This window comes from Molothrus ater, chromosome 2 (assembly GCF_012460135.2).
Source record: "Molothrus ater isolate BHLD 08-10-18 breed brown headed cowbird chromosome 2, BPBGC_Mater_1.1, whole genome shotgun sequence".
In the NCBI taxonomy this organism is placed as follows: domain Eukaryota; kingdom Metazoa; phylum Chordata; class Aves; order Passeriformes; family Icteridae; genus Molothrus; species Molothrus ater.
In genome coordinates, this window is record NC_050479.2 from 31,717,148 (window position 1) to 31,730,490 (window position 13,343).

The window sequence follows — 13,343 nt, forward strand, 5'->3', positions numbered from 1 at the left end:
CCAAATCTACCACTAAACCATGTCCCCAAGTGCCACATCTATACATCTTTTAAATACCTCCAGGGATGGTGCCTTAAGCATTCCCCTCAGCAGCCCGTTCCAATGCTTCAGTGCACTCCCTGCAAGCACTTGTCCCTGCAAGCACAAGTCTGTCTTCAGCCTTGGACTGCCCCACTGCCAGTTGTGTTGCTCCTGTAGCAGTGTTTTCATGCAAGGCTCCTTTTTCAAGTGCTGCATTCAGATTGACACAGTAGCCCTGTGTATTGGCCACCTTTCTCTTCAGACACCTCTACTGCCAGAGGAATGTGTTCCACAGCCATGTAGGTGATTGCTCATATTGATATTAGATAGACTTTCTTCATCAACAGTAAGTTTCCTTCTTTTGCAAAGGCCTCCTTTAAGCCTCACAGTCTGCAGGATTCCCAGGAATCCTTTTGCGCAGTGCCACCCAGAAGTCCTGCTGATGGCTTGTGCACTGCAGAAAAAAACTCCAGTTACTGGGGGATGTCTCTTTTTGAGTTGCATTGTCTCTGGGTATGTTCTGGTAGCTTCCTTCTTTCCCTTTGATTTCCTGCCTGGGAGGTTGTGAAGTTAGTGGTAGGTGTTGCATCTCTGCTTTCTGTACCTGCAGAAGCTGAAACTGTGTGACTGGGCAGATAACACTTGCAATACTCCTCGTCTCAGGTGCTTGAACTTACACGTGACATGGGCAACAACAGATGCCAATCCATAACTCTTCTTTCTCTTAATTTTAAAAACTGACAATTTCTATTCTTTAGGAGACTTTTAGTGTATACATTGAATATACACTGAATATTTTGATAGCACCAAGATATGTGACAAGTTATTGTTTGAATAGCTGTTTTATTTAGTTGAAAGGTATGGAACTTTGAATAACATTGAAATTTCAAGTTGTTCAGTGCTAATATTTCTTGTCTCAGCACAAATATTATATCTGCCATCTCATTTATTTCAAAGGAAATATTATCTCTAATCTAAAGTAACTCCAGTTATTCTTAATGTCACTCACAGGTAAAATGTTCCAGTCTCCAGATATCACTCTTATTGTAGAGTTCATATTTATGTTTTATAAGGAGAAACCTATTGATTGGCTCCTGGACCATATCCTCTGGGTGAAAGTGTGTAACCCTGAGAAAGATGCTGTAAGTTTGTTTTTATTATAAAGCTTCTAAAATGCTCTTATGATGATGAACGAGTTAATTTTTGTGAGCTGAAAGGCAGCATATAGTGTACATTATGGTTACTGCATGCTCTGGAAGAGTCTTTCTTCCTGCCAAGATTTTTATCTCAAGAAGAACTTTAGAGGGAAGTTCTCAGGGGTATCATAGCTGTCATTGCTTCAGATTTTGGAGATGGGTGCAATAGGATAAAAAGCAAAAGTCTAGTAAGATTCTATGTGTAACAGACCTAAAATAAACTTATATGAGTAACCACTGGAGAAGCTGTGCAGGATGTCACTGCTTGGTTAGCAGTCTTGGAGAAAGTTACAAATGGGGAATGAACTTCATATTTTGGCCCTCCATTTCTCAAGAGACTCCCTTGCTGAATAAACAGGTTCTGTGCAAGGACCTTGAACAGTATTACAGTTGCACAGCAATCTTGGTAGATTTCTGGAATGAAAACAAGAAAAACTGCTTAAATAGGCCTAGGTTCTTACCTTGTGTTGGTTTTTACTAATGTGTTGTTTTGTTTTTGTTTTTTATCCCACCCTTACCTTTTCCCCCCACCATTTCAGAAACATTGTGATCGACAGAAATCTAACCTACGGATACGCTTCAGGCCTTCTCTTTTCCAGCATGTTGGCCTCCACTCTTCTCTAGCAGGGAAGATCCAGAAACTCACAGTTAGTAGAAAACATTTCCCTTCCTTTACAGAGCAGGCTGATTAAATGAAAAAACATTGTGGAGAAAAAAAGCCTTTTCTGGTTGTCTTGTATTTTCAAGCATGATGTATATTGCTCCAGCTGGAATTAAATCTGTTACAGACTGGTTACTACTATGAAGTAGAAGTTCCAGTCCAGCTTATTTATGTGGATTTTTGCTTTGGGATATTTTTTCTGTTTTTTTTTACTTTAATGCAATGTCCATATTACTGGGCAGTACGAGATCTGATGCACCCAAAATGAGTAATGCATTCATTTTCCATTTTATGCCAATGTTTGTTTTAAGTGTAACCACTTGGGAAAGGAACATAATAAACAAGGTTGTCTGACCAGCATGATGTTTGTCTGTCTTTCAATTAGGATAAAGACTTCCTGAAACCATTACTGCACAAAATCCACGTGAATCCGCCTGCAGAGGTTTCGACATCTTTAAAAGTCTACCAGGGGCACACGCTAGAAAAAACCTACGTAGGGGAAGATTTTTTCTGGGCTGTCACACCAGTTGCTGGAGATTATATACTCTTTAAATTTGACAAGCCAGTCAATGTAGAAAGGTTAGTGATTACTTGCTGCTGGTCTCATATATGAAGTTTCTTGTGCCAAGAATGCTTTAAAGTAGAATTTGAGGCTGTCATTGTAACCTAAAGTGAAATGGTGTAGGACATTTGGAGTTCAGCTGAAAGAGTGATCATTACTGTCTTCCCTCTAATTCTCTTACTATGATAAATCTTGTCTTGCTTTTAAATTTTCCTTTTCATTTAATCTAGAGCCTTTATGAAAAATGCAATGCAAAGCCAGTGCTTCTCTGATGCAGAGAATTTAAAAGAAGCCAATTTAGTCCTATTTGTAGTTGGTTAGTCTGTTTCTAATTACAGAGCAATTCTATGGCATGGTTGTGGTACAGTGTGTTTCGCCCTGTGGCCTTGGTTCCTTGGTTGTCCAGATCAGAAATCTTGCTGGAGCGTATAAGGATGTCCCCAGACCTGAAAGCTGGGGACTCTGAAGGGTAGTATTTTTTAAGATGTAGCTTTAGAGCTTGAAACAACTCACTGTGCTAAGATTCCAGGTTGACCTGTTTAAAAAATATTAAAATGCAACAAAAAAGAAAGGGAGGTGTTTGCTTTTAGAATACAAATATCTGAGATTTGATGGGGTACTAAAGGTGACTTCTTTTCAACTACTGGTCGGATGAATTAAGGGTAATCAAGGGTAATTAGCACTGTAGAGATTAGTCATCCTTTCATTTTCTTGAGACTCATTTGCTGCTTTGCTGGCTACTGTCTCACCAACATAGTAATTCAAGATTTATAAAATACTTGGTTTATTTAATGTCCAGTTAACTATTGCTATGTTAGTGGATTCTTTTTCTCCTTACTTCACACACCTTATGTGGTTGGTTTTTTTAGATCAATACCTATAGCCTGGTAGAACAAAGTTTCTTTGAATCAATTTGACTGAATGTTTTCCTTGTGAAGGAGACATTTTTGCTGTCCTGAACTGAATCCAATTAGTCAACTTGTGTACCTTGGTACATAATCAAAGGCTAAGTCTTCACCTTGGCTTAGCAAAACAGTGAAGATTGTTCCCTTGTGACTATGTAGTTCCCTTGTGACTATGTTGTTCCAAACTAGTCTGACCTGTGAAACTCAAGGTTGTTGTTTGAGATGTCAGATTACTGTCTGAGTTGATTGCTATGCTTTGAAAGACTCCCCTGGTTGCCTGTCCAAGGTGCATGTGTGGAGGAGCAAAATTGCCACACCTCCTTAGATTAAAGGCAAAACATTTTTTCTGTGCCAACAGTTGAAAAAATACATTTTTTAATACGTGCTGCCTTAATGTTGAAGGGAGCTAGGGGAATGAGAAAGTACTAATTATCTGTGTAAAAGGAGGGAAAATAATGGTCATTGTTGTGCCCTGGAAAATTGTAGCCAGGCCTAAGGTAGTTATGTCCACCTGCTCTATTAAAGAATAGTCTTAGCTGTAGAGGATTATATGTTTTGTTGTTTTGGGGGAAGAAGTGGGGTTTTTCAGGGTCTTGTTTTGTTTGGTTTGGGGTTTCTTTTGTTTGTTTTTTGGGTTTTTTTGGGGTGGGATGGTGTTTTTTTGAGAGTTTTTTGTTTGGTTTTCTTTGTTGTTGTTCTGGGGGGTTTTGTAGTTGTATGTGTTTTTGTGGAGGTTTACTGGGTTGTAGGATTTGTTTGTTTGGGGATTTTTGTGTTGGTTTGGTTTGGTTTTTGTTTGGTTGAATGATTTGGGGGTTGTTGTTTTTGGTTTTTCCTTGTTTGTTTTGTCCTGTTATTTTTATTTATTGAAGAAATTCATTTTAGTTTTAGAAGAAAGGAAACATCTTGCATTCTGTTGCTTCCTCAAAGGAAGTTCACAATTTTGAATGATACTACCTATTCAGCTATCATTGTAAGCCATTTCAAAGTTTACTATAACTTTTAGCTTCTATTGCCACAGTGTCCTCAAAAATACAGTATTTTACCTTTCTGAACTCAGTGACTAGTTAGATTTACAGGTGTTATAATTTCAAATTACTGGGGACTTGTTTGTCTGTGTAACTTGAGCAGCAGCTGCAGAATTTGGCAAGTGCAGGCCTAGTAGAGCGGTGGAGTTTCCTGATATTTCAAGGATGCTTACTGAGGCAGTCAAAAATAAAACTGTGACTGGCAGATTGAAACACAGAAAAGGGAAAATGGACCAAACATTAGGAAGACTTACCTGGTGGGGAAGTGCATCTGATGGTGGGAATTAAGAGTAGAAAATACACTTTTGATCTTCTGTCTGTGAAAAGATGCAACAGGCTTTTTCTCTTTTCTTTTTCTCTTTTAAGTATTAGAAGAGCTCTATGAATTTAAAGGAAAATTTGTCTGCCAAGTCAGTTTGAGGTAACTGCTTAGTAACTGCCATAATAAATTTGTGATGAAGAAGTTTTTTAATGGAAATACTGACCACAGCTCAGACTGAATAAATAGCACATCTATTGCACTGTGACAGAGCACTGACTTGTTCCTGTAGTTTATTTTTCCACACCAAATGTTTTGCTGAACCGAATTTGAGTTTTCTGCAGTTCAGTAATTAGCTTTCATTAAGTCTTTAAATATTTAATTTTTGAGATCTGAGAATATTGACAGGGATAACACTGTCAAGGATCTCTTAGCTTAAAGTGAGAACCGAGCTCACTTCACTGAGCAGAAAGTAGCATTTGTTCCTATTTTATGCAAGACCTGGCTGGCAGATTCCTGCTGAATATTAAGCAGTCAAATAGATGGTGCTTGTTCTAAACCACACCTGGAGATCAGGGACATGTAAATGGAAACATTCTAATGCTTACTTTAGTGACAGCTCTTGTACTGAAGCTTTCTAGGTTCTTTCAAAGCAAAAGTTATCCAGACAAAACACCGAAGTTCCTTAATAGTAATCTAGGGTCTCATCCTTTGCAATAAGAAAATATACATATTTCTTTCAGTAGAAAATCCTTGAGAAGGAAGGTAGATTGAAGGAGGTTCCTCTTAAAAAGAAATTGCATAACAGTGTTGAAGACATGTTTGGTTTTGGTTGCTTGCTTTTGTGTTGTTTAAATAAAGGGATGGACTGTTCTCTAAATGCTCAAAACAGCCTACATTGTAAAGATAAATAATATTGAATGTCTGTTCCCCCAGGTTTTTTGCATAATTATTGTAATCCACTTTGCTGTTTTTGCATGTACATTGCTGTTCCAAGCACAGATTTATTTATTAAATCTGACAATTATATTTAAGAGTTTCTTTATGAACCAGTCAAAACACATCTGAGAAAGACATTCCACTGCAGCACTTAGGTGATGCTGGTGACCATCATCAACACAACCTTTTCTTTTTTGACTAAGTTTCAGAGTCCTCTCTATAGGTGTGATTGACACAAATCAGATGTTGTTTTCAAAGAACATATGCACTTATTACTTTGAGAAAACCCTTGAAAGTGCATAACTTATGGCTGTTCTGCAGTAGGAATTAAGAATGGATGTTTTTAGAAAGGGTCTCAGGTTTGCTTCAGTATAAATGCATTTTAAATGCTGACCTTTATTTTAAAAGAAAAAAGCTGCAGGAAAAGACAAGTTAGTATCCATTTATACATTTGCTTTATATTTTTAAAATATGACGCTCACATTTTAAAGGTTAAGAGGTTTCTTGTATGTAACTGCTTCACAGAATCATCAAGGTTAGAAGAGACCTTCAAGGTCATCTTAGTCCAACCATCAACCCAGCACCCCTATCCCTAAGTGCCACATACAGTTCCCTCTTGGAAACTTCTTGAGATGATGACTCCGTCACCTCTCTGGACATTATTTCAATGCCTGACTGCTCTTTCAGTGCAGAAAATATTTCTAGTATCTAATCTGAACCTTCCCTGATGCACCTTAAGGTCATTTCCTCTTGTCCTTTCCTCTGAGACATGGTAGAAGAGACTGACCCCCACCTGGCTCCAGCCATAGGACTTGTGCTCCAGACACTTCTGCAGTACTGCTTCGTAGTGTTACTTAGAATATTTTCAAAAGGATTAGCTGGTTACTTTTTCTAGGGGAGGGGTAATGTGGTTTTGTTTGTAGTGTTGGGTTTTTTCCTTCCTTTTTCCCCCATCACTGCTTTAAACTCTGTAGTTGCCCTGTAGCTGGTTGGCCTCTCCTTTTACCAAGTTACTGAGTAGTCATCCTCATTTGACACTGTCTATTAATAAAGTGACTATATGAGGTACAACTTGCTGACTTGCTGGGATTTCAGTTTTGAAGTGGAATCTTTATACCTTGACAAACCACCTTGTAGATTATATTTGACTCTGATATTGGCATTGACACTGGATGTGCAGTATTTGAGACTGTTCATCTCATTTTCTATATTCTGGGCACTGGGATCATAGGGAACACATGATATTAAGCCTCACTTATATTTTCCCTGGCATCTTCTCACAACACAGAATTAATAGTCATGCAAGAAAATCTGTATTTGACTATTTAAGCTAGAAAATCAATGTATTGAGTGTGAATAGTCTCTTGTTGGACTCCTGGTAACTAAAGTTATACATTATTTTGTCTGCTTTGAAATTATTATGACAGTGCTGAAAAATACCTACATAAAAACTGGCAGACGTGTGTGTGATATTTTGTAAAGGAAAATAAAGGCAGCTTTTAAAACAAGTTCTCTAGCAGTGAAAAATAAAATGATTTTTTAAGTACAAAAAAGTTACCAAGAAAGTATCATATCAGTCAGTTTTGTATGTATCCAAAATATAATAGATTATCCATCCTACAGGGATGCAAGTCCTCCTAGCAAGTGGCTAGAGAGGTACAAGAACAAATGCATTACTTCATAAAAAAACCTTCCTAACAGCTTTCCAAAACTGGAAATGGAGCTTCCTCATAATTTACTTTTGCAGTACCAACCACTCAAAACCTAGAGACCTGCAAAATTGTTTTGGTTTTAGATGAGTACAGCAGTGACTTGCCTGATGTATAAGCTGTTCTTTGTTCATAATCACTGTTCAGTGTAGAACCTCCCCTTCAGCCCAATACATTAAACCTTTTATGGCCAGTTTTAGCTCAAGAACCATGTAAGTGCATAAACAGTGAGTGTATAATTTAGAAGTAATCTTTAATTTTGATTCCAAAGATCTATGCTATTAAAGTGCAACACCATTTTATGAAGCTTGTAATGGTCATGTCAGCTGATAGGAAATATTTGAAAATCTCTGTATTATTTTAAATGTTTTGGTGTTTGTCAGTACATTTCAGGTGGGATAATACTTTTAGTGTACATAAAAGAGAATTTGAGAACTTTGGTTTTTCTGTTTGCATAAGCTTCTGTACTAATGAGTAGAACATCCTCAAATGGATGCACTGACAGCAGGGATTTGGCAGGCAGGCTCCCAGGCACTGATGCTGTTTGCTCTGGGCATGGAATTCTGCCCATAACAATGAGGCCAGGACTTCATATGAAAAGGGGAAAAAAACCTCAAAGTATGGATCAGAGACAGAAGAGCTGCCTAAGCCAAGGACATGCTGCTTCTTCCTTAATGGTACTAATATCCAAGATTTGTGTACTTGGCAGTGTTCCTGGATTTATAGTTCTTAGTCAGAAATCTTGGAGGCTTACTGCTGTTGCCAAAATGTTAGATGTCTAATGCCACTTGAGATACTCTAAAATACTTCACGTGATTTCCAGGAGGACTGGAGTCTCTGAGATGTCATAATTGCATCTTTCCAGCCTTTGATGAGGTCACATACCCAAGTGCAATCTCAAATGGTGGCAAATGCCTGTGTATAGGAAAACTGAAGGGAGTTATCTGTGCTTCCCCAGCCAAGCTGGAGGGGTAAAAATGTTTATGTGCATACACCCACATACACACACACATACTAAACTCAAAACCCCAACAAAGCCTTTCTACATCTCACTGGATTAAAAATTCAGCAGAAATAACCTTGTAAAAGAGCAAGCAATCACCCCCAGCAAAAAATGCAAACAAAAAAAACCCTATCCAAAAAATAGAAAAAAACCCCTAACAACTTCCAAAATGAAAAATTTAAGAATAATTTAATGCCAGATATTTTTATTACAGTTGATGTGAGCCCACTCCAGAGAGACAGTGCAGCCTTAGAAAGTGTCACAGTCTTGTCTGGGAAACAGTAGAAGAGTAGACCAGAGAATGAGATTTTCTTACACAGCTAAATACCTTCTACTGCACAAGTGAAGAGGGTTAGGAAATGGTACAGATTTCATTGATTCAGAATGAGTTTTGAAGTGGTGTGAGAGAATTAATTTCTTAGGCATGTGATGGATAAAACAGACTCAGACCACTCCCCAGAATCCTTCCATCACCTCTTCAGTCAAGCTGCTTTGTGGTCCATTGCCAAACATGAGAAAGTTCAGCCCTTTTGGTGCACTGGGTCAATACTTCTGTGAAAATGGGGAATTCAACCCTTGCAGCTCTCAACCATGCAGCCCAATTTATATAAAGACACTTAGATGGGCTCATTTTGTCAGAGGAAGTGGAAATCTTACCAGGCATTTTGCACAGAAGGTAATAGGGTTGGAGTATTTTCTGTTTTGTGTTGTTTGGGGAGGCCAGGACATTCCTTCTTTGTTTGTTTGTGGGGAGTTTTTTCCAAATTTGGAATTATAACAAAAATGTATATATATATATATAAATATATAAAAGCTTCCACTACATTGCTTACCTATTGTGAGTAATTTGCAGATGCATATATATAGACTGGAGGAACTGCACTTTTTTTTGGAAGTATAAGCAATTTTTTTCAAATGACTTAGTAAGAGGCATGAAGAATAGGAGAATAAATTGAGCTTGAGAGAAGGAAAAAAAATGATTCATCTTCTGTTTGTGTTTTGCATGAGGAAATAGTGCATGGTTAATACTGGTTTCCATTGACAGTAGAATAACACTTCCTAATTAGGATTCTGAGAAAGTGACACAAAGGAGGTAGATTAGTTTTCTTTTACCACATTTGCATCCAGTGATCAAAAATGCTGGATAGAATTGGTGAATAATGACTCTTGCAGTCGATGATGGCATCTGTAGAAAGCCAAAAATTGCTGACTGAATATTGCTTTTACAGAAATTCATGTTGTGCAGAATTAAAAACTCTAAGGCTGCATGTTGCTATGGTTAATTCCTTCAAACATGGAAGGAAACATTTCCTCTCTGCCTTCCTACCTATTTTCCTTTTCTGAAAATGGGATATAAAATACATCAGATTGCTAAAAAGAAACAGGGAGGATATGTGAAGGAAAGGATTTGATTCCTGATGTTTATAGAGCACAAAGGCCCGCATTCTTATATTCTTAGAATCAGGCTTAGTATCAGGTCAAATAACTTCTTGTTTCCTTCAAAACAAAGCCCAGATATATTGACAGTGTATGTGAATTGTGCTGTTTAAAGTATTTTTGTACACTGTTTCCTTTTATAAAACTGCCATAATTTACTAATAAAATTGTTGTGTATTCAGTTCTATTTTAATTAGAACATGTAATTAGAACACTTTCTATAGATGAAAAAATAATGGGCACTTTATTTAAATAAAATACAGAACATTTTTTTAACACCTAAAAGAAATCAAATTGGGTAATAGAATAATAGTTTTTTGGGCATAAATATGCTTGGATGTGAGAGAAAGAAGAGATCTCTTTATAAGCAAGATAGGGGGTGGGTAGTGGTGTTTGGGCTTTATTTGAAAGCACAGGTGATGAAAAAATTTAGCTATTAAAAGAATATTAAGATCAGCAGTTCAGATTAGTAATATTGATTAATCCATTTTATGGGGGATGTTACAAAAGGTGAGAATCTTTCAGAACCCCACTATTGGAGGGGTTCTGAACCTGAGTGTGGGCTGGTAAAGTACGCTAAATAGTTAACTGCATTGGCAGGCTAATGGTATCTTTTGTCAGTGTACAAATGATAATCACACTTCTACCTTCCCCTCCCTTTGTGTGTTAGGGTGTGTATGAGTATTTGTTTCAGCTTATTGGGGGGGGGGGGGGGGTTCCCCTCTATTTGGCTTGATTTTAGATGTGTGTCTAGATCCATGGCAACAACTCAACCCCTCAAACCAGGTAAATACTGAAGTCATTGAGTCTGAAAACAGAAGTTTTTCTTTGCAGCTTTGACTTTGCTCCATTTAGTTTGGTGATCGGTGTTGTTTTTCTGTTTGTGTTTGTTCTTTAAACCTTCAGTGCTCTTGAAATTCTGTGTATTTTTTAATGCTACAGGAAATATTAATACTTAGCCTTCTCTTATTCTCCTACCACATTGAGGTCATGAGCAGAATGTATGTAAGTGAGTTCATAGATTTAATTATTTCTGGTAGAGAGGAGGTTTTTCTCTGTGTTTGAATATCTAGAGTAGCTGGTTATTATCTTTGACCTGTGACTCTTTAAAAAGACACTGCCAGCCGAAAAGATTCTCTTAGATTCAGATACATTAGTATTATACTTAGCAATTGTAAGTTAGAGTTACTTTTCTCTGATGACTTTGATCAAAAATGTTCAATTGTGTTCATGTTTGTATTTTGTAATTAAGAAAGTAGTGAAGTAATATTCCATAAGGCAGTAGTAGGGTTTGTTTTTTTTAACTTTAGGTGAATTTGTGTTTGGTTGTTTGGTTGGGATTACTGTGTTTACAGATCCATTGCTTTCAGAATTTTTATTTGAAGGAATGCTTCACAAGGTGTTAGGTTTAAGCAGCAGGTAGACAAGGAAATCTTAGTGATTCTACCCTAAGAAAAATGTTAAGTAATTAGGGGAAAAAAGCACATGTTTTTGCTGTTTACATGGCCTGTCATGTATAAATCCCAGGACAGGTGTCAAAATAATTAAGCAATTGAAAGCAAAGCTATTCCCAGGTTCTTCACTATCTGTATTGAGAAATACCTATCATAGTCTGAGAACCATAGAGTCATAGAATCATTTAGGTTGGAAAAGACATTTAAGGTCATTCAGTCCAGTTATAAGCCAGTGTTTCTCTTGAAAGAAAAAAGGATTGGGCCAGACATCTTACTACTGGTGTAGGAATTAAATAAAAGGAAACAACCTTGTAATCCTCTGGGTATCAGCTGGATTACTCTACATTAGTGATTTAATGAGGACCCTATATGTCCTGCAAACATCTCTGTGGTTTTTAGAAATGTCTGTTTTACTTAAGAAATATCAGATGAATAAATTAGTTCATTAGTTAGGAGACATAAGAGTCTTCTCTCCACCTGGGAGGGAGAATAGCTAGCATAACAGCAATTAACAACCTTTGTAAAAAAGGTCTTGGAGAGTAAAGAGTGCAAACCCAAAAGGTTTGGGGAGGAAAAGATAGGTTACTTAAAAGCCATTTGAAGGGTTTTTGAAAGGGAGGTTTAACTGACCTTTATTTTGAAATTAGTTTTACTCTCTCAACCCATTTCCAAAGAATCTCCATTGGAAACTCTACCATGTCAGAAAAGCAAGTTTTACAAAAGAATAGCTAATGACGCTTATTTTAGGAACTGTAGAACATCTGTTTGTTCATCAATTAAATTTTCTTTCAAATAAAATTTTATGATTGGTAAATTTTAGTTCTAAACAAAATATTATAGATATGGATTAACTGTGTATGTGTATTTATGCTTCTGTTTTCAATCTGTGTAACTTCTAATGTCTAAGTAGGTGTTATCTGTCAAGTGTTGAAGCAAGGCTCAGATATAAAAATATCCCTTCCTTTCTAAACATAATTTAAAATGTGACATGAGCATGTGTTACATTTGTGTGTGCATATGGATTAACAGATAGTTATAGAAAATATACTGAAATAGCAGGTTTGATTACATGGAAATCAGGTTTGATTAATTACTGCTGTAAATTGTTCTGGCTCTGTGCCAGGAGTGCATTGCTCTAATGGAGTGACAACTGCTGAGGAGGGGAAGCTGCAGCTCAGTCTCAAAGCTGATGGCACAGTAGGAGAAATGGTTGGCTGTGGCTGTGTGCTTGCAGGGTTGTTTGTAAAAACAAGCAAACAAACCCAAATAGATAAATGACAACCCCTCACAAACAAACAAAACCTTCACTGCTATTGCTTCCCCCAAAAAAACCATCCAAACCTCTGAAGCCAATCACTGTTCATTGAGAGCACAGAGATCCCAGATCACAGGGAGTTTCTTTGGGGATTTTTAGGTGTGTCCTCTCAGAACTAAGTGCTAAGGAAAAGCAGCATGTCTGTGGTTTGGGTGGAGCCTTTGATGGCAATACCTTAGACAGCAAGTTCCATTTTAAATTAAGTCTCCTCTCAATTTTCAGTGTTTTCAAGTGAAAACATGGCCAGTACTGCTCAGGATATCTCACTGACTAAGGAATGACTAGCTAGATCTATTAGGTCACAAGACAGCAGAATGTACTTTTGGTTTTCTGGTCAGCTTTCCAGAGAGTTTTGTTTTGCTTTTATTGAGATGTCCAATGAAGGCATCTTCCTAGAGAAATAATTACTGTTACTTGTTGGGTTTTTTGGATGTAATTAATGTCTAGAAAAAGTCACAAGATTTGTTTTGGAAGAACTGTGGGTTTTAGGTAGCTTGTATACTTTGGAATTGACTAACCTAACATTAAAGTACAGTGTGGAAATTATTTTTCTTGAGACACAGAAGTGAGGCTTATTTAGTCCAGTTCTGTTTTCCAGTCCAACTGTGCAGTTCTGCTGAAACCAATGGAGTAGAAATCAGTGTGGATTTCTTGTATCACAAGTTTAACTTGAGGTTTTACTCCTTTTCTGAGCCATGATAAAAGAGATGTTCTACATATGTGTGCATTTTCTTAAAATACTTTTATCATTTTGGGGTCACAGACATTTCTGGGCTGGGGTCAGAGCACTGTTTTCTACTTGTCTTGTAGCTATGAAGTATGAATTAATGGCAGGTATTCAGCCTGGCTTCAGA

General features: G+C 37.2%; 1 protein-coding gene across 3 annotated transcripts in view; it reads left to right on the plus strand.

Moving 5' to 3' along the window:
* Positions 1-13,343, plus strand: part of MGAT4A (alpha-1,3-mannosyl-glycoprotein 4-beta-N-acetylglucosaminyltransferase A) — a 77,829-nt gene that overhangs the window by 53,726 nt on the left and 10,760 nt on the right. For all 3 annotated transcript variants that reach the window (XM_036384631.2, XM_036384612.2, XM_036384623.1), the window contains exons 10-12: positions 1,033-1,163; positions 1,757-1,864; positions 2,264-2,457. In XM_036384631.2, the coding sequence (XP_036240524.1) occupies positions 1,033-1,163; positions 1,757-1,864; positions 2,264-2,457 (433 nt within the window). The remainder of the gene's footprint in view (positions 1-1,032; positions 1,164-1,756; positions 1,865-2,263; positions 2,458-13,343) is intronic.